The sequence below is a fragment of the Melampsora larici-populina genome (genome assembly GCF_000204055.1).
Source record: "Melampsora larici-populina 98AG31 unplaced genomic scaffold MELLAscaffold_96, whole genome shotgun sequence".
Taxonomy (NCBI): domain Eukaryota; kingdom Fungi; phylum Basidiomycota; class Pucciniomycetes; order Pucciniales; family Melampsoraceae; genus Melampsora; species Melampsora laricis-populina.
The window spans coordinates 52641-73743 of NW_006768860.1; the positions used below are offsets into that span (position 1 = coordinate 52641).

General features: G+C 39.7%; 7 protein-coding genes across 7 annotated transcripts in view; 6 read left to right on the plus strand and 1 right to left on the minus strand.

The window, feature by feature from the left end:
- Positions 1-2132: 2132 nt before the first annotated feature.
- MELLADRAFT_118604 (uncharacterized protein) lies at positions 2133-5209 on the plus strand (the record flags this gene model as incomplete). Its single annotated transcript, XM_007418568.1, has 7 exons — positions 2133-2473; positions 2738-2920; positions 2998-3114; positions 3191-3938; positions 4018-4276; positions 4349-4469; positions 4530-5209. 7 exons carry the CDS (start codon positions 2252-2254, stop codon positions 4695-4697), a joined length of 1818 nt encoding a protein of 605 aa, XP_007418630.1.
- A 632-nt stretch (positions 5210-5841) lies between these two features.
- Positions 5842-7808, plus strand: MELLADRAFT_73656 (uncharacterized protein; the record flags this gene model as incomplete). Its single annotated transcript, XM_007418554.1, has 2 exons — positions 5842-6394; positions 7647-7808. One exon carries the CDS (start codon positions 6178-6180, stop codon positions 6340-6342), a length of 165 nt encoding a protein of 54 aa, XP_007418616.1.
- A 158-nt stretch (positions 7809-7966) lies between these two features.
- MELLADRAFT_96159 (uncharacterized protein) lies at positions 7967-9294 on the plus strand (the record flags this gene model as incomplete). The annotated part of the gene is made up of 8 exons (XM_007418564.1): positions 7967-8017; positions 8116-8412; positions 8484-8517; positions 8614-8680; positions 8772-8801; positions 8885-8999; positions 9084-9157; positions 9258-9294. The coding sequence occupies 8 exons, from the start codon at positions 7967-7969 to the stop codon at positions 9292-9294; spliced, it is 705 nt and encodes a 234-aa protein (XP_007418626.1).
- Positions 9295-10537: 1243 nt separating this feature from the next.
- Positions 10538-11719, minus strand: MELLADRAFT_41013 (uncharacterized protein; the record flags this gene model as incomplete). The annotated part of the gene is made up of 5 exons (XM_007418549.1): positions 10538-10626; positions 10714-10981; positions 11064-11165; positions 11249-11538; positions 11644-11719. The coding sequence occupies 5 exons, from the start codon at positions 11717-11719 to the stop codon at positions 10538-10540; spliced, it is 825 nt and encodes a 274-aa protein (XP_007418611.1).
- A 567-nt stretch (positions 11720-12286) lies between these two features.
- MELLADRAFT_96161 (uncharacterized protein) lies at positions 12287-14957 on the plus strand (the record flags this gene model as incomplete). The annotated part of the gene is made up of 5 exons (XM_007418565.1): positions 12287-12368; positions 12458-13257; positions 13360-14572; positions 14656-14761; positions 14852-14957. 5 exons carry the CDS (start codon positions 12287-12289, stop codon positions 14955-14957), a joined length of 2307 nt encoding a protein of 768 aa, XP_007418627.1.
- A 1612-nt stretch (positions 14958-16569) lies between these two features.
- Positions 16570-19261, plus strand: MELLADRAFT_113831 (uncharacterized protein; the record flags this gene model as incomplete). Its single annotated transcript, XM_007418569.1, has 7 exons — positions 16570-16650; positions 16726-18348; positions 18445-18692; positions 18790-18819; positions 18891-19002; positions 19081-19154; positions 19225-19261. 7 exons carry the CDS (start codon positions 16570-16572, stop codon positions 19259-19261), a joined length of 2205 nt encoding a protein of 734 aa, XP_007418631.1.
- A 1002-nt stretch (positions 19262-20263) lies between these two features.
- The window catches only part of MELLADRAFT_69564 (uncharacterized protein), a gene marked incomplete at both ends in the record, with an annotated part of 2103 nt that continues 1263 nt past the window's right edge, over positions 20264-21103 (plus strand). The window contains one exon of the mRNA XM_007418552.1: positions 20264-21092. Coding sequence (XP_007418614.1) covers positions 20264-21092 — 829 coding nt within the window. The remainder of the gene's footprint in view (positions 21093-21103) is intronic.

The window sequence follows — 21103 nt, forward strand, 5'->3', positions numbered from 1 at the left end:
AGTTTGGTTCCACTCGTCATATAGCATCCCTGCGCCATAAATAAAACACAAGAGACTTGCTTTGCTTAGAATTGTTGCAGCAACTTCTGGACGTCTAGCCTAGATCCCATAAGTTATAACTTGAATTGTTTGTTTGATTGTTGAGCTGATTGTGATCACAGATGAAAAACCTCTGTGTGTACTTTCTTCTGCATATTTCCAGGGCAGCCCGCCAACAAAGTGTTTCTGATGCGGCACATATTCTCTTACTTTGGCTACTGTGTTGTGCTGTTACCAGGTGTTAATGCAAGTGTAGAAAGTGTTCACTGTATGTCTTGATGGGGGATGTCATTATTAGAAACAAGTGTAGACAAATGACCTCCCACTATAGGCAAAATCCAATGGACTCCAATTTGTTCTATGTTGAATCCAGTAAAACCATATGTGAAGGCTGATAACAGATTGCAGACCAGCACCCCACCAAGATCCCAGTCTCAGCATGTATTTCATCCCAGTGTTGAAAGATTTGGTGAGAACACAGCTCAGGTTTCATGCCAAACAATCAACCCAGTTCTGAGCCAGGGCAGCACATCAAAGCCCCAGCAATCCAGTACTTCAATGTGGCAAGGGCATGTGTAATCAAGCAATTGGTGTGGCAGGTTGTGCGGAGTGTAGGACATGGCCCTGGACGCAGCCTGACTTCTACAAAAGAGCCAGGAATGGGTGAGATACTTAACAAAGTTTTATCCAGCCAGTGTATTGAAAATACCTCCCATGTCTGCAATCTAATTTATGAGTGTTCCTATGTAGCTTGGAGGCAATGGTCCTGCAAAAAGGGAAACAGAACAAACAAATCACTAGTTTGATGGTCTGTGTTTATTCTATCATATAGCAAAACATGCCTTTGATAACAGTACACCTGAAAACCCGCCCTGTTTTATTGTGCAGCAATGGTATCAAAGACTTGTGCGTTCTTGGGGGAGTAAATATATATCATTGGGGTTTGCCATTGGCCCTCCAAAAAGGTAACACTTGAAGAAGATCATTGGTGAGTACCATCATCTGAATACTCACAAAACAACCCGTGAAAGTAGTGATCCATTAAATCTTTGTAGTGTTTCATTAAATCCTTCAGTTGTTATGCCGTCATGGAATTGAAACAGCAGCATTTTCATCAGCCTCACTTTCTCCTTCAATATATTTTTCTTCTTGGTATCATCTTTTGTTCCTGTTCTCTAAGCACTTGGAGAAATATGTACTTGTAGCAAAACATTTCCATTGCTGGATGCATTACATCCGGGGTTGATTAAAATTGAATTCAAAGGTGTTTCAAAGCGAGAGACTAATTAGCAAAAACTCTCACTTAAGAGTGGATCTTGGAAGTTTTGTTTGAGCCTGATGCCATGTTGCAATTAGAATTAAGACCATTCTAAGCTTAAAAAACTTTAGCCTCTTCCTGATCGCAAGCTAGGATGTGGCTAGTTGCTATGAATTTATCGGGTTCAAATTGGGAAAACATGCTCTCCTTTTGAGTCGAGCACAGTCAATTCCACTCAGTAACAATTGGCAGGGGGCTTTAGTGGGAAAGTGATGATAATCTGTTGAAGAAAGGTCAAAACTGCGGAAAGAATCAAGTACAGCACCAGCTCCAGGGAGTGGGGCCAATTGACAATTAGATATCTCTATGAATGCTAGCTCCTTGCTAAATCAAAATAAAGTGAATGTTGTGTCAGGCACGCCGTGTCATGTGGGTTCTTCAGTAGACATTCCAAACAAATGACTCGTGAGCTTCAGGTACCAAACTGCCATCATTCCAACAGAATATGTATACGAAGACCAATGATAGACCAAACACCCCCAGGAAGGAGATGGCGGGAGATGCTAAGATAGTTCAGATGATGTTAATGTTCTGGATGACAAGAATTGTTGGGTTAGTTTTGGTGATTTTGATTATGACACTGAGGGATTTGATTCGGGATGGGCTGACCTCCCATGATGGCGGTGATGATTGAAGTTTGGCCTGAAAATTGATTAAATTTAGTTTTTGACTTAACTGTATTGGGTGACTTAACTTTCTGTATTTAAACAGTTTCATTGAATTCGTTTTTCTCTCTTTCTCTCTTGACCAGTTTGAATAATTTCCATTACCGTCCTTCAAGGATCCCTTCAACCAAACTCATTGTTACCCATTTGACTTCCCATTCAATCATCCAATCTCTTCGATTTCATTCACCAAACTTCAATTACTACCACTCCTACCAACTTCAACATCATGTTAGGTACCACTAGACCTCGACCACTTGAAAACCACATGGATTCATCTCTCACAGCTCGCTTAGGACTTGATCAACAACAAGCTCCTCGTTCGTTTTCAAACAAACGTCGTCAAAATGACCCACTTGGACCTCGATCAAGCTCAATGGGACCAGCTCGCAAATTCAACTCACCCAAAGGCAAAGAGTCTAATTCTCCTCGAGACAAGCATCTTCCATCTGTCAGTCTCGGCTTTGTCTCTCGGACCATTTCTCATCATAAATCGGACAAATTCTTCGAAGCACTCCCTCCCGGCAGCCTCATCTCAAGCTTTATAAGACTTGCTCGATGACTGCACTCGCGCCTCAGCTCGAACTTTTCCCCTCGTCGCTGCCCGCCTTGCCTATACACTACTTTCCCTCTCAACCCGATCTGCACTGCTTCTGGAGGCTACATTTGTTCTTTATAATTTCATGCAACTCATCTTGATCTTCTTTCCCATCAGGCACGATCTAGAGTTTCTGGTCCACTTGCACCTACTCGAGCAGCTCTTCACCGTACAGGTGGTACGAAGCTTCGAGGTTCGCGTGGATCACCATCTACATCTCAACCCGAAAGTGCTATCGATATCCTTCGTAAACTTTTGGAAGCTCGATGGAATCCCGTCGCTCGACTTCTTGACCTTTCTGTTAGTTTGTGATCTCTTCCTGGCTGCCTTTTCTCTATACCAACTTTCTTATCTCGTCATCGTCTCTTTTCTTTTAGAACCTCGCGCAAGACAAAATCCTCAAGGCTGGAGGAATCGCCCCGCCCGGCCAAAAAGGCGCACCTCAAAAGACTGCCAGCGCCATATGGAAATTATGCCTCGAAATGTACCCCAATGTTCGCAACATTCTTTTTCTTCCCTGCCATTCTATCCATCCTGGCGGTCCTTGCTCATCAAGCTTTGTGTTTGTAGATCCGTTCACTTTCACTGGCACACAATAACCTGTTGTCTCTTCATCCGATGTCCATCAGCAGTCTGGTGGCTACTTTACCCGATCTCGAAAATATATCCCTAGCTGGAAATCGCCTCACTGCGTTTTCTGACCTCAACTCTCTCTCACCTGTTGTTGGTGGAAGCGGTCCCAACAATGGTCAAAAACAAGGACTCCTCCATCTTCGTGAATTGATCTTGATTGGCAATCCAATTCGTAAAAACGCCGAAAAGGAGGGACCACCCGCTCTACAGCAGTATCTTGCTGAAGCTTGTAGAAGATTTCCATCTTTGCTAGTCTTGGATACCGAAGTCATTGATCCCCTCTTCAAAGCCAATCTACCTCAGCAACCGGATCGCTCGCTATCCAACGCTATACAATCTGGATCAAACACAGCCCCAAGTGCTTCAAATCCGAGCGATGTTGTCGTCGAGAACGTACCATTACCGCTCCCTACCAAATCTGCTTTTTTCGACGATGAAGCTACTTCTTCAGTGGTGTCACGATTTTGTGTTCAATTCTTCAATGCATTTGACCACGATCGGCAAAGCCTGATGGATGTTTACGCGACGAATGCTACCTTCAGCCTCAGTGCTTCGACTATGATCCCTACTCGTGCTAGACTAGCGGGATTGACGAAGAATCGACCGGAGATGCCTGCCCAACAACTTCCATCGTGGCACCAATACATCTCTATCAGCCGTAACATCGCTAGGCTCAAAGGAAACAGTAAGTTACCATTCAACCTTTCGCCTTCTCATTAGGCCTTTCGGTTCAAATCTGACCATGCCTTGAACTCTGAAAATAGGACTAGCTGAACGGATAGCAAATGGTCCTGCAGAGATCATCAAATATTTGGACTTGATTCCTACAACCAAGCACCCGTTGACTGAAGCTGCCGATCAAGACAAATTTGTGGTCGATGCGTGGCAAATGCCATCGATGGTGACCGATGGCTCTGGAGTGATTTATCTCACCATTCATGGGCAATTTCAAGAACTTCCTGCCCTCACCGTTCGAAGCTTTGACAGGACATTCATGTTGGGACCCGCTGGTCCTGCCTCTGCGTCAGTCTATCTGTTCTTCTGACCTCATGAGAATTCCAACTGACTCATCTTGATTTGATTGCTGTTTCATAGGGCTGTTCTCAAAGGATGGCCTTGCGTGATTCTGACGGATCAACTCACAATACGCAATTATTCGTCACCGTCAGCTTGGAAACCTGATACCATCCCGACCCCCAATCCAACGGTTCAGCTCGTGAGTTGCATTATATATCAAGTCTTTGTTTCGAAACTGACACGCCAATCTTTTCCTTAGACTCCCGAACAACAAAACTTGATCAATCAATTTCGACAAGTTACCAAGTTGAACGAGAGGCTTGCGTTGGATTGTCTGCTACATAATGGGTGGAACCCTACACTGGCTATGGAAAACTTTCAAACGATCAATGCTTCAGGGGCATTACCTCCTGATGCGTTTGTTTGAGTTTTCTTCTTTTCTTCTTTTTGTTTGCCTTGCTTATTTTTCTTTTTAGTTTCTTTGTCACTCATAAGTAATTGGGGAAAAAAATACGAAACCAATAAAAACAAATTTTGTGTGTTTGTGAGTGATTATCATATGCATAATATATATGAGTGTCGAAAAAAAAAATCAGAAAAACAAAAAAAAAAGCTTTCTCAACAACAACTCATTCGCAAATTTCCAAAAAACCTTGCAAAAAAAAACTTGCTTCTTTCTCCTTTCTCCTTGTTTTATACACCACAAGATCTATATCCCTAAATTGTAACATATATATATACTTCAAGAATCCAATGCCATTAATCTTCTTTGTTTGTGTTTTTTTTGCCAGTTTTCTTTTTCGTGTGTTGTTTCAATTAAAATCAAACCAAATCAATCTTTTGGTTATTGTTTGTTTTTATAAAATTGATTGATTTTTTAACTTAAACAAACCGTGTCTCCTCTTTGGGAATTGTAAATGAAAATCAGATTTGTATCAGAACCTTGTTGACTGTTTTGAAAGTTTATGAAAAGGGACTTGAAAGAGATGAGAGCCAAGAATGTCAGACGAGATGACTTTAATGCTACCCCACCCGTTCAGTGTGCTCAAATCCAATGTTGATCAAACCCATCTTGGCAAACATACACGATCCAGTTCACCACCCTTCGTCTGACTCGACGCAGTGATCTCAAAGGATGTCTTCTTTCATTTTACCACTCACAACGCCCAGATTCGATCATGTTCACCATTCAAGAGACCACGATGCACCTCATTGCATCCCTCAAATCATAGCGTATGATTCAATAAATCATACGTACAGTCTAACATCACTCTACTTTGCCGCCAACAATTAAGATGCTGATGAATGGTATTACAATTTATGCATATATATAAATTAAAAAAAAAGGTTTTTAGTCATTGATTTTATAGAATTCCAATCAACTAGATTTAATTTTAATTTGATGAAAAGATCTTATAGAAATCGAACCGATCCAAAGAAATGAAATCCATATAATCAAAGTAGTGATTAATTCTATAAAGATTAAATCATTTTGATTACCAGTTGGAGCCAAGAATTGAATTGGATGTGATGTGTTTATAATCGGTTCATAGTCAAGAGGTTTAGCTATAATAACCAAAAAATCAAATTTTCTTTAGTTTTTGTTATACTTTTTTTTTAAGATCAAGGATTACTTACATCTATCACAAGACCAAACCAGTAAAGGACTAGTAAGATTGATTTCTAATGAACTAGGGTTCCAAGAATCAATGGGATTCAAATACCTAAGATGAAAAGGTACTTCTACTTCTACTAAACCCTTTGATTTGGTTCGAAACAGGTTTGTTAAAGTTGGTAAAGGAAGAAGTAAACTAGAAGAAGTAGCCAAAGAAATTGGTGATTCTAAATCTCTTGATCCCCAACTGATCGGTTTATTGAATTGATCTAAATTAGAATCATGTGAAGTGATGATGGATGGGTTCGGAATCAGTTGGCTTTCTAGAGTCTTTTCTTGTGATAAGTTTTCGAGTTGGAATCGATCAAAGAATAAAGCTGGATTGATCGATTTGAATAAGATTGAGATTATACATTCAGTAGGTATAGGTTTAGGTTGGGTTGATGATGATGGATGATTTGGTGTGAATGAGATTGATAGCTTTAGTCTTGGATGTTGACCTGGATTTGGTAAGAGTGAGATGTTCCATTGGATTTCTTCTTTTGATTTGGTTTCCATGTTCATAATCTTTCTTTTGACTTTGACTTTGTCTTCGTTGGTTCATCATCAAAGGTTTCCAAGATTCGTTTAGTCGAAGAACTTAAACCTAAATTTTGGTTTAATTCGTTTTTCAAAAGGCTTCTTGATCAACATTTCTCGCATGACTTCTTGATCAGATTGGCATGGAATTTCAATTTACAACTCTTTCTTTCTAAATTCCAACGGTTCTCCTTCGATACATACTCGTGGAGTCGTGAGCGATAGGAAGAGATTTGGTTACATCAGATCATTTCGCAAGTTTACCCCCACAACTTTATTCAGCAAGCTGGTGGGGAGGGACACGTTTTTTCTTTGCTGAACGACCATTGGAGTGAAACGATGAGAATTCGATTCAGATCACATCAGCTGAATGGAATGATGAGAAAGAAAATCGGGTCTGAATGATCTTCTTCGATCGAATGGCAACTACATAGTGGAACCAAGTCATCATGACCATGTGAATTCCAATTTGAATGACATCCGTATCTGAGTGATGAACATTTTCCATCCACAATTCAACTTCATATGTTGGTATGGGATTTTAAATCATGCAAAACTTTTCCTTCATCACCTTGCACAACTTATGAAGATGATTAAAGATACACATATCGGACCCGGCTTCTCACTTCGGTTTACGTGAAGGCTTCGGTAACTCTTAGAGATTCGATTGATCTGGTCATTAATCACGCGAAATCTGTCTCTCATCTCATTCAGGATGCGGAGCTACGGAGTCCGGACTCTGACCATGCGAAGAAAGCTTCGAAAAACACATTGTATGACGTTGCGAGAAGAAAAAAAAAAGATGACCATGATCTTCATATAAGAGGTCTATAAAAGAGCTTCTTGAATCCCAAAGCTGAATTGAAATTGGACGACTCAAAGTGAATTTTTCTCAAATCAAAGATTCGAGTCTTTTATACCTATAACCATTCATCATCTTCTTCATATCTAGAGCTGGGTCTCAAGATCATTTAATTTACAATCTTAACAAGATGTCTATCTCACCCAAGATCTTCTCCGTTCTTATCTCAGTTCTTTTAATTTCTTTTACCAATGGAGCTGTTCCACCCTTGGGTTCTACTAAGCTTTCACTTACTCCTAGTGCTGCACCTCCAAGTGTGATATCTCCAGAATCTTCGAATCTGACTTCATCATCATCATCTACTACTGGTACTACCCCAGCTCTTAGTACCTCACCTACTACTACCCCGGCTGGGAATGGTACTACTACTAGTACTGGCAGTGGTGGTACACACTCGGGTTGTTATGTATTCTTTAATACCAAAACGAAATGTGTAGCCAGAACTTCTAGTAACAATTGTCCACCTAAAAAGACATCGATTCAAATCGAACAAGTGAGTAAACTCCTCGATGATGTTTGATAAGTTTAAGATTATGAGGGAAAGAATTAGGTATTGATTGATTGATTGGAAATTGGTTTTTTTTAGTTGACTCCTGATGATCAAGGTCTTCCAGGTGGAAAGCTCGCAACTGGAGGTGTGATGCCTCCAAAAGGAGTTACTCCTCCTGCTACCCCTGTCAAGTTACACCGTGTAAGTTTTCAAAAATGATCAAGCTATCCTTTCATTCTTTGTGATCTCAATTAATCTTACTAACGATTTCAATTTCTGATTTTTTTTTGATATTGAAGAGATCGGTTTCGATGTTTCGAAGATCAGATGAAGGGGTAGTAGAAGCTATAGAGCCTAATGTTTTGGCTGCCGTTGTACCTCCGAGCCAACAAGCTTTGGGAACAGGACCACCCTTATCAGTTGGGGGTTCAAGTAGCTCAAGCTTAGCTACATCAAAAACTCCAGAGACTCTACCTGTTAACTCATCCAGTTCTGTGAGCACTCCAACTAAATTACCTGGTGGCTCGGTTTCTCCTCCAACTGGATCAGTTACAACCCCACCTGTCACTTCAGGATCATCATCAACAACTGAAGGTGTAAGTGATCAAATCAATCTGATTAAAAATAAATTATATAGAAACATTAATCCGATTTTTCTTTTGATCAGATTTGTGGAACTTATAACACTGAAACTGATCTAGGTGAGAGATTTCTTGAAAATCTGATCTGGTTTTAACAAATTCTTAATGTTCGTATATATTTTTTTGGGGGGCCGACCGGTTGGATTTGATTCTTAGGTGTATGTCTTTGGAGTGGATCTGATACTGATGGAAAAGATATTAGTAAAAGTGGTTGGGTTAGCAGGTAAGATTGGGTTTTTTCTTTTCTTTAAACCAATTTTCAAAACTTTAAAATTTATCTGATTTTTTTTATCTATCTTATGAACTGTTTTTAGTGCAATCACTACCAACTGTGGTCGAGAAGTGTAAGAGAAATCGTTTTTTTTTCGGGATTTCGATTTGTTATATTTGAGGTTCTGATTTTGATTTTTTGATTTTGAATCTTTAGTGCTGTTTTAAGAACAGGTCTTACTAAACCTGTAGTGCTTAAAGTTATTGATGGTTGTAACTTTGCTACTACTACAGCTGATGTTGGTTGCTCTCAAATCTATTTAACTAAGATGGTAAGTCAAATTGATAGGGTTCAATCATCTTTAATGATTCAATGAGTTGGTTTGATAACCTTGTCGTTTTTTTCTTTTCGGTAGGCTTTTAAGGCTTTGAATCCTACGGCTGAAGAAAATTCTTCTGGTTTCTTCAAAGATGCACTTGTTTGGGATTTGTAAGTGGTGATCTTCATTTAGAAATCTTGAATCCAATTCACCTTTTTTTTGACGATCCTTTGATTCTTTTTTTGCGCCGTGTGGGGGGGGGTTCTTTAGTCTTGCTGTTAGTAATCCTGCTAACGTTCCAGAATAAATGAATGGAAATTAGAAAAGATTTCACTCTTTTTTTTTGTGGTCGAAGCTAAGATTGATCTTAAGTTTTAAAAGAAAAATCTTATATGAAGGACAATTTTGAATATTTTTTTTTGTCAATTAATTCCAAAGAAAGAAAAAAAAATGAAAAAAAAACTTACACTATCTTTCTTTCTTTTTTTTAAAAACAAAACTTGTATTTAATTTTATGTAGAATTATAAAGGTAGATTTTTAAAATGTGTGAATTTTTTTTGGTTTTTGATAACTTTGAAAGTTAATATCAAACAAAACATTTGAAATTATATATATGTGTGTATAGGATTTTGTTTCTGGTACATAGTGGTACATACTGAGAACACTAAGATTAGGTAGAACAAGAGAAGAGAAAAAAAAACAATCTATGGTCCAGGATGATCAATGAATAATGAAGACGAGTTGGGAAGAGATCATGCTGACTTATAATGACCATGATTATCAAATCACTGAATTATATCAAGTATACCATTGCCTGAAGTTGATCAGCTTTTTACCATTCTCACATGTGTAATTACTTGATCCCAATCTGCAGTTTTAGCTGGTTATGATTGCACATCACGTCATAGATCATTGAAAGCTCATATTCAACGGAAAGACCCTTTTGGTGACTATATGATCATGAAGTCACTGGACACAAAGAACTAGATAGACTCTTTCAACCTATCACAGTCTCGAATACATTCCTATGAGATGCGAGCGTGCCAACTCGCTGTATAAGTTGATATCCACCTGGCCAAAGAAATAGCAAAATTATCTGTACATTGGTTTCCTGATCATAGAGCTCCTTATCTATTCAACTGATGACCATCTCATTATCATATCAGACAGAGTCTAGGAACAAATATTCTCAACACATCTCATCTTACTTAACCATCACTATAAATAATACATCACAATTCACAATTCAACAAACAGAACAAACAAAACAAAGAAACAAATTTGGGGCCGAGATGAGAGTCGATGATGAGCTAGAGAGCTGATAGATCGATTGAGGGAATCAAGGGTACATAGTACGCTTTTTAGAACGGTCCTGAGCCGATCTACAACGTCATATCACATGGCTCGGTTGATGTTTTGATACGCTGGTGAACTGACATCGTATGGAGATTGAAATAATCGCTTCTGCTCCCGTACCATCCATCTGATTTTGAAAGTAAATTCAAGCATGAGAAATGAGTTGGATTTGCAGAGACAAGTAGACGAAGACTCACTCTAACATATCTGAGATATGTTCGCGAACAATCACTACTACATCTGGCTCCATCGGAGTATGGGAGATCATTTCAGGAAGATTAACTGAAAAGCAACAAGAAATTCATATACTCAGACCTGTAAACCAATTTAAGAAGAACACAGAGATAGAGAGAAGGAAAGATGACTAACCAAACAAACGTAACAAATGTTCTGCACCATAGATATCACTCATTAATTTATTCTCTAATTCAGGTCGTTTACGAATCTCGATATATTGTTGACGTTCATATCGATATAATAAAGAATGACCAAGAGATTTATCAAAGTAAACTTTGATTCCGGCTAATACTTCACGTAGTAGGTTTTTGGATTTTGTTGAAGTTTTTGAGTTGGATTCGTATGTTTCATATTCTTGAAAGATCATACTGACTGTCGGATTTCTTGGTAGTGTGACAACCTGGTTTAAGAAATCAAAAGTGTTCAGATCAGTTTGATGAGACCAAGATAGGAAAGAAGGGATTATAGGATTATAGTCTTACTTGATTCTTCCGTGTCACTGCTTCCCAATCGTCGACTAATTGTAACTTTAACGGTTCTGGAATCACGATCCGAATATTGGGTCTTTTTGAAGGTTCTTCCTCCTTAAGACGTCCAGAAAGAAACCGAATGAGTAATCCGATCCGTTGAATCAAAATGAATAGAAAGATAAACCAAAAGCCCGTACAGTTTCAATCACGATATCTCGACTCCTTTTTGTACCTCTTCCTTCAGGTTTCTTACCTTTATCTAAACTAGATCCGATCCCTAACTTATCCTTGATGATCGATTTCTCCGGAATATCTTTAAGTCTTCTAGCTTCATTTAATTCTTTTTGTTTCCTTAAGTTATCTTCATTTAATTTTAATAATCTATCTTCTGGTACCCATTCATCCCATGATTGTTTCCATCCTTTGTAATGTACCCAATAATGTATACCTTTTTTGGAGTGTGATGGTCCATCACCTTTCCAATCTTCTGCTTTGAGGACCTGATTGAGATCGATAACCAATTCAGACACGATGGATCATTTCAAGACGTAAGATGATAGTTTGAGATATCTTCCAACATAATCTGTTCAACTTACCTTGGCTTCATAAATTAAAGGTCCGTGATAACACAACACGCGTTCATTCTCCGCGAATGCCAGTTTGACCATTTCGCTTTTGATAGGACTCGCCCGGCGATGTAGATATTGATACGAGAAAAGTACAATTAACGATTTATTGTAGGGCTTGAGGTTCTAGTTTGAGATAAATGATATTGCCTCAGGTTGTTTTGAGATGAGGATCGCTGCTGGTTCACGTCTATTGGCAGCAATACATTCAAGTGATACCAGTCCCGGATCCACACACTTGCAGTCAGTTTAGGAATCTATCTGTTCAAACTGATATAACATTACTTCACTCACCTCTCAAGCTAATAATCTCAGTTGGAACTTCATCATCCTTTGTTCCGCGATAGTAGTCATGATAAACTTTGTTTGTTTAACGTCCAAAGGAACTTTGTGCTCATCTGCATTGGTCGATGTGACAGCATTGGATTTGTACATATGCTTCTGTTAGGGGTAGTATGTATTTAAGTACTTTCTGCCATAGTTTTGTCTGGGCAAATACCACAGGCAAGCCACTTGCTATGTACAGACTCACTCAGTCGAATCTCAATTTTATCAATCGAACTAAACCCAACCCAACCCATCCCAAACCACTCTTTGACTCATTCCAAGATGCCACCCAAGACTAAATCTAGTGCGAGTAGAAAGTTGAGAGCTATCTCTAAACCAGGTCCCATCAAACAACATGTCAAAGGTATTATCTTTTTTCATTTATTTTTCATTTCTCATTTTTCATCGTGAGTCGAAATATTAGATTTATTGACCAAGTTTTATTCTCATCAGGTGAAAATTTCTATCGTGATGCTTCAAAGGCTAAACGAGTCAAGATGTTATCCATCGATGGAGGAAAAGCCATTAGAGATCGAGATGGAACGATTCTAAAAGCAGCAGCTTTCCAATCATCTGATGCACCAGCTGGTCGAATCCAACCTGATCGACGTTGGTTTGGTAATACAAGAGTGATTTCACAAAAAGCTTTAGATCATTTTCGAACTTCGCTTGCCGAAAAACAAGCCGATCCTTATTCAGTGATCTTAAAACAAAACAAATTACCTATGAGTCTTTTACAATCAGATGCAGATAAAGCGGCTGAAGGTGGTAAAGGAATGAAAGTCGATCTTGTGACGGCTGAACCGTTTGATCAAACCTTTGGACCTAAACAAAGACGAAAACGACCTAGACTTAGTGGAGCGGGTACATTTGAAGAACTTTTAAAAGAAGCAGAAGATTTAAATGCGAATAAGAAATCCAAATCACTTGCAGGTGAAAAACTACCACCGGTGGATGGATTAGGTGAATTTATTGTGGGTGCAGAGAAACAACTTGAAGAGATAGATGATGGGAATGATGAACTTCATAATGTAGCTGTAGATTATATTTTAAGTGCTGGGACTTCTAAACGAATTTGGTCAGAACTTTATAAGGTGATTGATTCGTCCGATGTGATTCTACATGTTCTTGATGCACGGGATCCGCTTGGAACGAGATGTTTGAGTGTGGAGAATTATTTGGCTAAGGAGAAGCGTGGTAAGAAGATGGTTTATATCCTTAACAAAGTCGATTTGGTCCCTGGATGGGTTGCTGTGAGTTTTCTGCTCTATAGTTTCGAATGCTTGTTTTTTTGAGACCAAAGCTTCACAATTATCAAATATTTATCATTGACCTTCTATCATCTGCGTCAATAGGCTCGATGGGTCAAATATTTGTCGAAATCTCACCCTGTTGTTGCTTTTCATGCTTCGATCAATAACTCGTTTGGAAAAGGTTCCCTGATTCAATTACTACGACAATTTTCATCCCTCTTCTCTGATCGTAAACAAATCTCAGTTGGATTTATCGGGTATCCTAACGTCGGTAAATCATCGATCATCAATACATTGAAAAAGAAGAAAGTTTGTAATGTGGCACCGATCCCGGGAGAAACAAAGATTTGGCAATATATCACCTTGATGCGTAGGATTTATCTAATCGATTGTCCTGGGATCGTTCCTCCTTCATCTAAAGATTCAGAAGCTTCAAAAGTATTGAAAGGTGTGGTTAGAATCGAACATCTATCATCACCTTCGGATCATATTCCAGCTCTTCTTGAAAGAATTCGACCTGAATATATGAAACGAACTTATGGTGTTGAAGATTGGATTGATTCAGAAGATTTCTTAACTAAACTAGCTAGAAAGTCAGGAAAGCTTTTGAAAGGAGGTGAACCTGATTTACGTACAGTAGCTACTTCTGTACTGAATGATTGGATTAGAGGAAAGATTCCATTTTATGTTCCACCACCTACTCAAATCCCTGGTATGAAACCTTGGACTAAATCAATAGATCAAGAGGATATGAAGAATGAAGAGACTGAAAAGGTTCTTGAGTCAAAGAAGAAAACACGTATAGATGAAACTGGAGAGAAAGTTGGATATGTGAAAGGTGTTGCTCAACCATTACATCAAATCGTTCGATCTAATAAATTCCTTGATGTTGATGAAGTGGGCGAGTTTGAACATGCGGACGTCGATATGGATCAAGATGGAGAACGGGTTGAGAATGATTTAGATAATTCTGATCTTGAAATGGAAGATGAGGATGAAGAAGATGAAGAGGTTGATGCTTGGTCTGGAATTGGAAGTGAGGATGAAGAAGATAGTGACTCGGAGCTTTGTTTTGAAGATCTGGTTGCTAATGCTGCAGGAGCTTCAAATTCAAAAGTGAAATCTTCTAAGAAGTCCTCTGTTCTTCCTGCTGAGGCGACAGTCGAGATCGAGATGACTGGTGAAGGTGAAGATGTCGATGCTGGCTCGCAAAGTGATTTGGATGATGAGGATGAGGACGAAGACCTAGATCTTAATCTTGATTCAGACACTCCGACTCAAAAGACTTCAAGCAATACTAAAGGCAAACGAAAAGGTATGTAAGATTTAAAAGCGATTTGATCCTATTATTTGAACTAACTTTGGATCTCATGGAATTCTCATTTGGAATCTTTTTAGCGAACAATGCAGATTACGATTCAGAAGAAGAAACTACAAAACATACCAAAGATCCTCGTATGAAGACAAATAAAAAGAAAGCCGAGAATTTCTTTACACATGCAAAGTAAGTGATTTTTTTCCCAAAAATATTTTGTTGATCATCTGTATCTGTTGTACTGATTAAACTTGAGTTTGTTTTTTTTTGGTATAAAAGTGTTAAAAATAAAAATCGATCTAGACAAATTCCTAAAGGAAATGAAAATGGAGGATCGTCAAAGAAAACTAGTAGAGGTAAAGGTGGAAAGAAAGGTAAAAGGTAAATGATTACATACTTGGTGATTGGATTTGAGTGGTTAGTTTGAGGTTTGTGATCATGAAATGATAGTTATTACTTTGATTCTCTTACGTATCTTTTTGACTGGGTAAATGATTTATTTGGTTGGATATGATTTGGTTTCGGATCGGTTTCTTTTTGATGATCAGTGTGTGGTGGAGTTTGAGGTGTGGTAGATCTGATCAAAATTAGATTGTTTCTAACTTTTCAAGTCATGATGTGTATTTGAATCATCCATGATGGTTTCTTTTTATGATCACGGTCTTGATCACTTTGAAAACATTTGATCTTTGTTCATTTTATTATGCTTTCTGAATGTTGTGAGATTTGGTATAGATCTAAGAGTCTACTTCGCTCTGTTGCTTACAAGTGAGATATACATGGTGAACAAGAATGATATTCTGTCATGAAAGTCGCTCGGGCAACTGAAAGCCTCAGACAAGCCTGGTCACCTCAAGGCTCAGACATGCTGCCTCTCTTGGACTTGCTCGTCTTTCCGAGAGAGGGACATGCTTGAATTCAGAGAAGCTGGCTGATGTGTTACAAAGAAACCAGTCAACATTTTACAAGTGCAACACATCTAATTTCCGGAAACGCTGATGAACCCGCTAGGCTTGAGCAAGACTTGCTGTTTTTGTGGCCCACAGAAAGACATGACTAAAGCGTGTAGGACTCAGGAGGGTAGTTGTTGAAGTTGTGATTTACGCTATTAGAGTCAGATCTTGATCGGTTTATTTTAACCAAGTCCTTCGCCAGGCCTCACGAGGGGTGAGGGACCTTGTTATGTCATAATTTGGTCAAATATTTCAAGTCGGGCAGCTTTAGACCTGTGTAAATAATTTCAGACCCCATGAGTTGCTTCACACAGCAAGCGAGACAGAATCTGAAGAACTACTCTGATTTCAGCACTCGAGACTCCAGAAAAAGTACGCACGATCGGGATGCATGAAAGATGGCAACAACGCGACAAATTCTTCGAAAGAAGTCGCGTCGTTGCTGAGCGAATTCGAGTCACAGGTTGTTAGACTTCGATCAAGCGACGGTGCAACTTGGCTCTCACGAGATATCGATCAAGTATACTCGGATATTGCTTTACCCATCACAGCAAGGACGCGATGAACAATTCAAGACCGAATTTGCAGCATCCTCTTAGCAATGGCGGGCTTAGCAAACGGATCAGAGCTTGTTTCCAGATAAACAGATCACTGAATCGGACAAGACGATCCTCCGCTATTATGATTGCCTTGACGGATATATCATTGGTGCTCTGGCGTAATTTAAGTTTTTTGCTAGCAATTTTCCATTTACTCAATCAATCGCTAGATACTCCAGGCGTCTGTTTATTTTACACTTGAAGCATAGACTCAGCCATGCTCTTGCCTCAGTTTTTAGTCAAGTTTTGCTTGATATGTTTTTCTTCTCTTTCGATAAATACATCCTCTTCAAGGTCCGCTCGTAAGCTGAACACTCGAGGCCGTATACATTGGTTTGGTAGCCATTCGCACAACCCACACTCGATTTCGCGACGCCGCCAGTTATCATCAAGTGACTCGACAATCAACTCGACAAATAAATCGACTGGCTGCTTCAATTACTTGATGAAAACAAATGGCTGCGTATCTTCAAGTCCTCTTACAAATTGTGGCCCAAAATTTGCGGCCAAAGAACCTGTTCAACTTGTGAGTCATTCTACCATTTTTTTCGAAAACTGGGAAAGTAAAGTATCTGAATATAACATCTACTTACTCTAATAGTTTGGAGCTTCCCTTTGGATAGCCAATATTGAATATTCCCCTGAAGTTTCTCTTACCTCGAATACATCATCACGAGCTTACAACACCGAATCAAACTCCCAATTGCTAGGGTCCACCATTGCACATAACTTGTCTAAATCAAACATCAATGAAGGCTCAGTCAAACCTCAAAACTCCATCATTTCCGCCAATACTTCCAGGACAGTTAAGACGAGCAAGGTGATCTCCAGTTCTAGTAACTCGACAGACTGCCTTTGTGATCAAGAAGGCAATTCATTGATCAATGGAACCCATACAAATTACTCCAACGTGAGGGTACCCAGTCTAAAGACAAATGATGTAACAGGATTCTCACGCATTCCTCTTGACCTTCTTCATCCCGACAATTCCGTCAAGAAGAGTCAGACTTTACAGGATAGCTCGAAAACCGCGAAGACAGACGATATCGCCAGATTCTCACGCATTCCTCTCGACCTTCTTTATCCCGGCGGGACTGTTGAGAAGAATCAACCTCTACAGGATAACACGCAGAATGCATTGATGGGATCAGAAAATGTAGGCTACAATGCAACTGATCACCTTCACGCTCAAACCATTGATGAATCAGATGATAATAATCAACCTTTACTTTCTCAGATCTCTTCTACACGGACGTCAAAGACTACAGGGGCAATCCAATCACAGACATTGAAAACTATGGACGGAGGCCAGAACACCCCGGTGACCAATGACAAAAATCTATCTGCATCTAGTAATCTTTCAAGCCCCTTGTCTGATAGTCCATCCAAGGACGTTGACCCCCAGGTTGTGGAGTCTGTGGATACTGATACATCAACCAACAAATTAGATTCGATCAAAGAAATTTCACCCGATCTTGTGAACAACACACGCCTTGTCATCTATGAAGAAGACGACGACGGAGAAGACGAGAAAAATGAACACAAGAAACCCTATGAGACTAGTTCCGCTGCAGAGAAAGTATCAGACACAGACAAGCTAAGTATGGAGAACTCTGTAAACGAAGTGCTTGCAGCACTCAACATGTCTCAGATGGGTATCTCGACCAAGTCTCACGATCGGCCATTATTTCTTGGCTTAGAGAAAAATGGTGAAATTCAACCAATCAAATCACTCAATGTCTCGGTTTCTTCAGATGATGAACCTGATCATTCGGAGAAGGAGAAAGAGAAACCCAGCCAGTCACAATCACCAAACATTACAAACGCTACAGTCGATGGATCAAACACGAATCAAGACTCACAATCCTCCTCCATCAACAGTACGATCACATCGAACTCTACTTCGGGGAACAGCGCATATCAACCTTCAAGTTCTATTGGTGATAACACTGTCGGGGATCATGGATCAGATGAGCACAAAGATACGCAAACCGAGAACGCGTCAAGTAACTCAAACGCGTCGGTGAATGTCACTCAGGTGCAGGGCGCTACAGAGGCTTCCAAAAGTGAGAATGTAAATGAGAGTAGCGATAATCAGGGCAAAGTAGAAGAATCAAATCAGTACTCCGATTCGCCAAAGCCCCCTTCCGAGTCAGAAAACAAAGACAGCATTTCAAGCTCGATTGATTCGGTGTCTGCAACTCCAGCGAGCACTTTGATTCGGGTGAGTGATTTTTTCTGCCTTTCTAACCCCAATTACCCATCATGTCAGCTTTCGAAAGGTTGTTTTACAATACTAAACTTGGATGGAAACCCGTAGCGTCAGATATCACCATCATTGATTTCATCCGATGCATCAAACCCAGCTATGGGACTCGATTCATCATCTCCGCAACCACTCCAAGCGCTTAACCCTGAGCCTTATCCAGAGCTTATCTCACCACCTATTCACTCTTATTCAAAAGGTATTTGTGGAGAGTACGATGGCGAAGCCGATTACGCCGTGTGCTTGTGGAGTGGATCTGATGAAACGGGAGCTGATGCATCAAAAAGCGGATGGTTGAACACGTTAGTCATTGTTTTTTTTCGTTCAAGACATGAAGAAAAATATGTGATGGAACAAAAATTTAACACGATTGCATCACTTTCTCTATCACCAATCTAGCGCAATAACTGGAAACTGTGGAAAAAGAATGTAAGTTTTAAATGCTATTTTTTTCACGCAAGGATTTACTTAACCTCGTTTTAAATTTGGATATGTTACAGAAAAGTAGCGCGACCTGGGTCTCCATTTATCATTGCAAGACTGATGGATGGTTGTAGTTTTGAAATAAAAGATCCAAGTATAGCTTGTAACCAGATATTTCTATCAAAACAGGTAAGAAGTCCTTTTGGGATTAATGAAACCCAAAAGAACGCCTTGACTAATATAGCTTTTACGTGACGCGCCTCATAGGTTTTCTTGTCAATGAAGCCAACACGGAAAGAGCTCATAACAGGGACTCTGGAGGGTGGTGTAATTTGGGATTTGTGAGTTCATTTGAGTAAACAAAATTCTATGTTGGGCTCAAACTAAAGTTAATTTTCTGATGTGGTTCAGCTTGACAAGTTCAGATCAAAATAGTGTGCCAGTGTAGGATAAGGCGTGAAGAAACTTCCGTCAAACCCTACTAGTTGAATCAGTCAAACAATATTTATTGTCTGTTCATATAAATCTAACTGTGATAACACGGTAAATTGACTGAAGACGTTGCAGGCTTACTGGGCAGGACCTCACATTTATTTATCTTTGCATTTTCTTGTATACCTTGTACTGTGATAGCTATTGCAAAATTATTTCAGATCATCATACCTTTGTAAAACGGATACCATGTGTATATGATTATCTAACATTTATTTGCAGTTATATTGGAAATGGATCAAAAAAATCTATCTATCCTCTGTTATGGCCCGAGGTCTGCCCAGCGTATGTACACGACTGCGGCACAGTAGACCTAGTCCAGCTTTGTATATAACCTGTCTAGCTCCAGCTCCCGGCTCCTTCCACATCCTTGTTCGTGGTTGGATCCCAGATGCTGAGCTTGCGCTCTAACAGGTATGCGTAATCTATCCTTGTTCGTGGTTGGATCCCAGATGCTGAGCTTGCGCTCTAACAGGTTATGAGTCCCAGTCGGTGATACCAGCTGTGGATGTCAAAGATTTTGGTTGAAATTTTTTGAGCGATCGATACGTACCAGGTGTTCTAATCCATCACCGAGCAGAAATAAAGATTCCGACAACAACATCGGCTCAGTTTCATAACAAACAGAAGTTTACCAGTTTTAAAAGATTCAGAAGATTGAGTGTTATCGAAGTTTCATTTTTTTACAAAATAAGAAGAAGATATAGTGTTTTTAAAGGTTTTACTGTTGATTTACAAATACAAGATCGCCATTTGATAGCTATTTCAAGCGTCCAAAGTTATATCAAGATTTATTGATCAAACAGTTTATCGGTTGATGAAGTTTATATTACTATAATCCGCTCCTACCTTTAGTTTTAGTTCCAACCTCTTGATGCCAGCGTGTTAAGCTGAGGACTACCAGTTTGATTTATCACCACTCAATACCTTTTGAAGATTTGTTTTATTAATTCCAAAGATGACTTATCAACTTCCTTATCAACTTCCCACCACCACATTTCCTCTATCTACCCCGAATACCCAGACACTGCCACCTGCCCTTCTGCAAGCTCTCCATCGACTCGCCACATTTTCTTCCAACATCCAGCTCTTAACATCTCAATTTGCTCCGCATCTCCATTTCCACGCACATCATTCATGCTTCTCCAAGCCTACCCCACAACACTTTGCTCGCCGCCGGAAGCCAACAACTCGCTCAACAGCTTGGCGATTACAAAACCTCACGCCTCCTGATCCCATCACTCACCTTCCAGCTTCAGGTGTTACACCCTCGGCTTCAATCGCTACATTGATCACAAATGCCCCACTGCGGCCGGTCTCAGCTCCACCATTCGACTCAACGCGACATACATCAAAAATGCCGAGATCAAGCTCTATACCTCCTTGTACCACTCAATCACGCACGCAAGCAGGGCCAAATAAACTAGTCCAATATGCTTTATCAAATCATCAATCTGATGAACCATTATCACAGAACAGCATCAAATCTCGATCAATGACTTCCGCAAGCACCGCGGTTGACCTGATCCGAGTCGAATGTCCAATCGACCAGCAACCTGTTCTCAACTCAAGACCCAAACGAGCTGCGCAACAGCCATTTCCACCGGCTGACTCTCATAATATCAAAAATACTCGTGATTTGCTTATAGACCTCAATGCAATCATCTCGAATGACTCAAGATTGCCTGTATCGGCCTCAGAAACCGAAGTATTGAGTGCTAGTATATCATTAACAGCCATAGATATCCCTAATGCTGCTATTGACTTGCTTGTTCCCACCACCGTCGGTCCAGCTCCT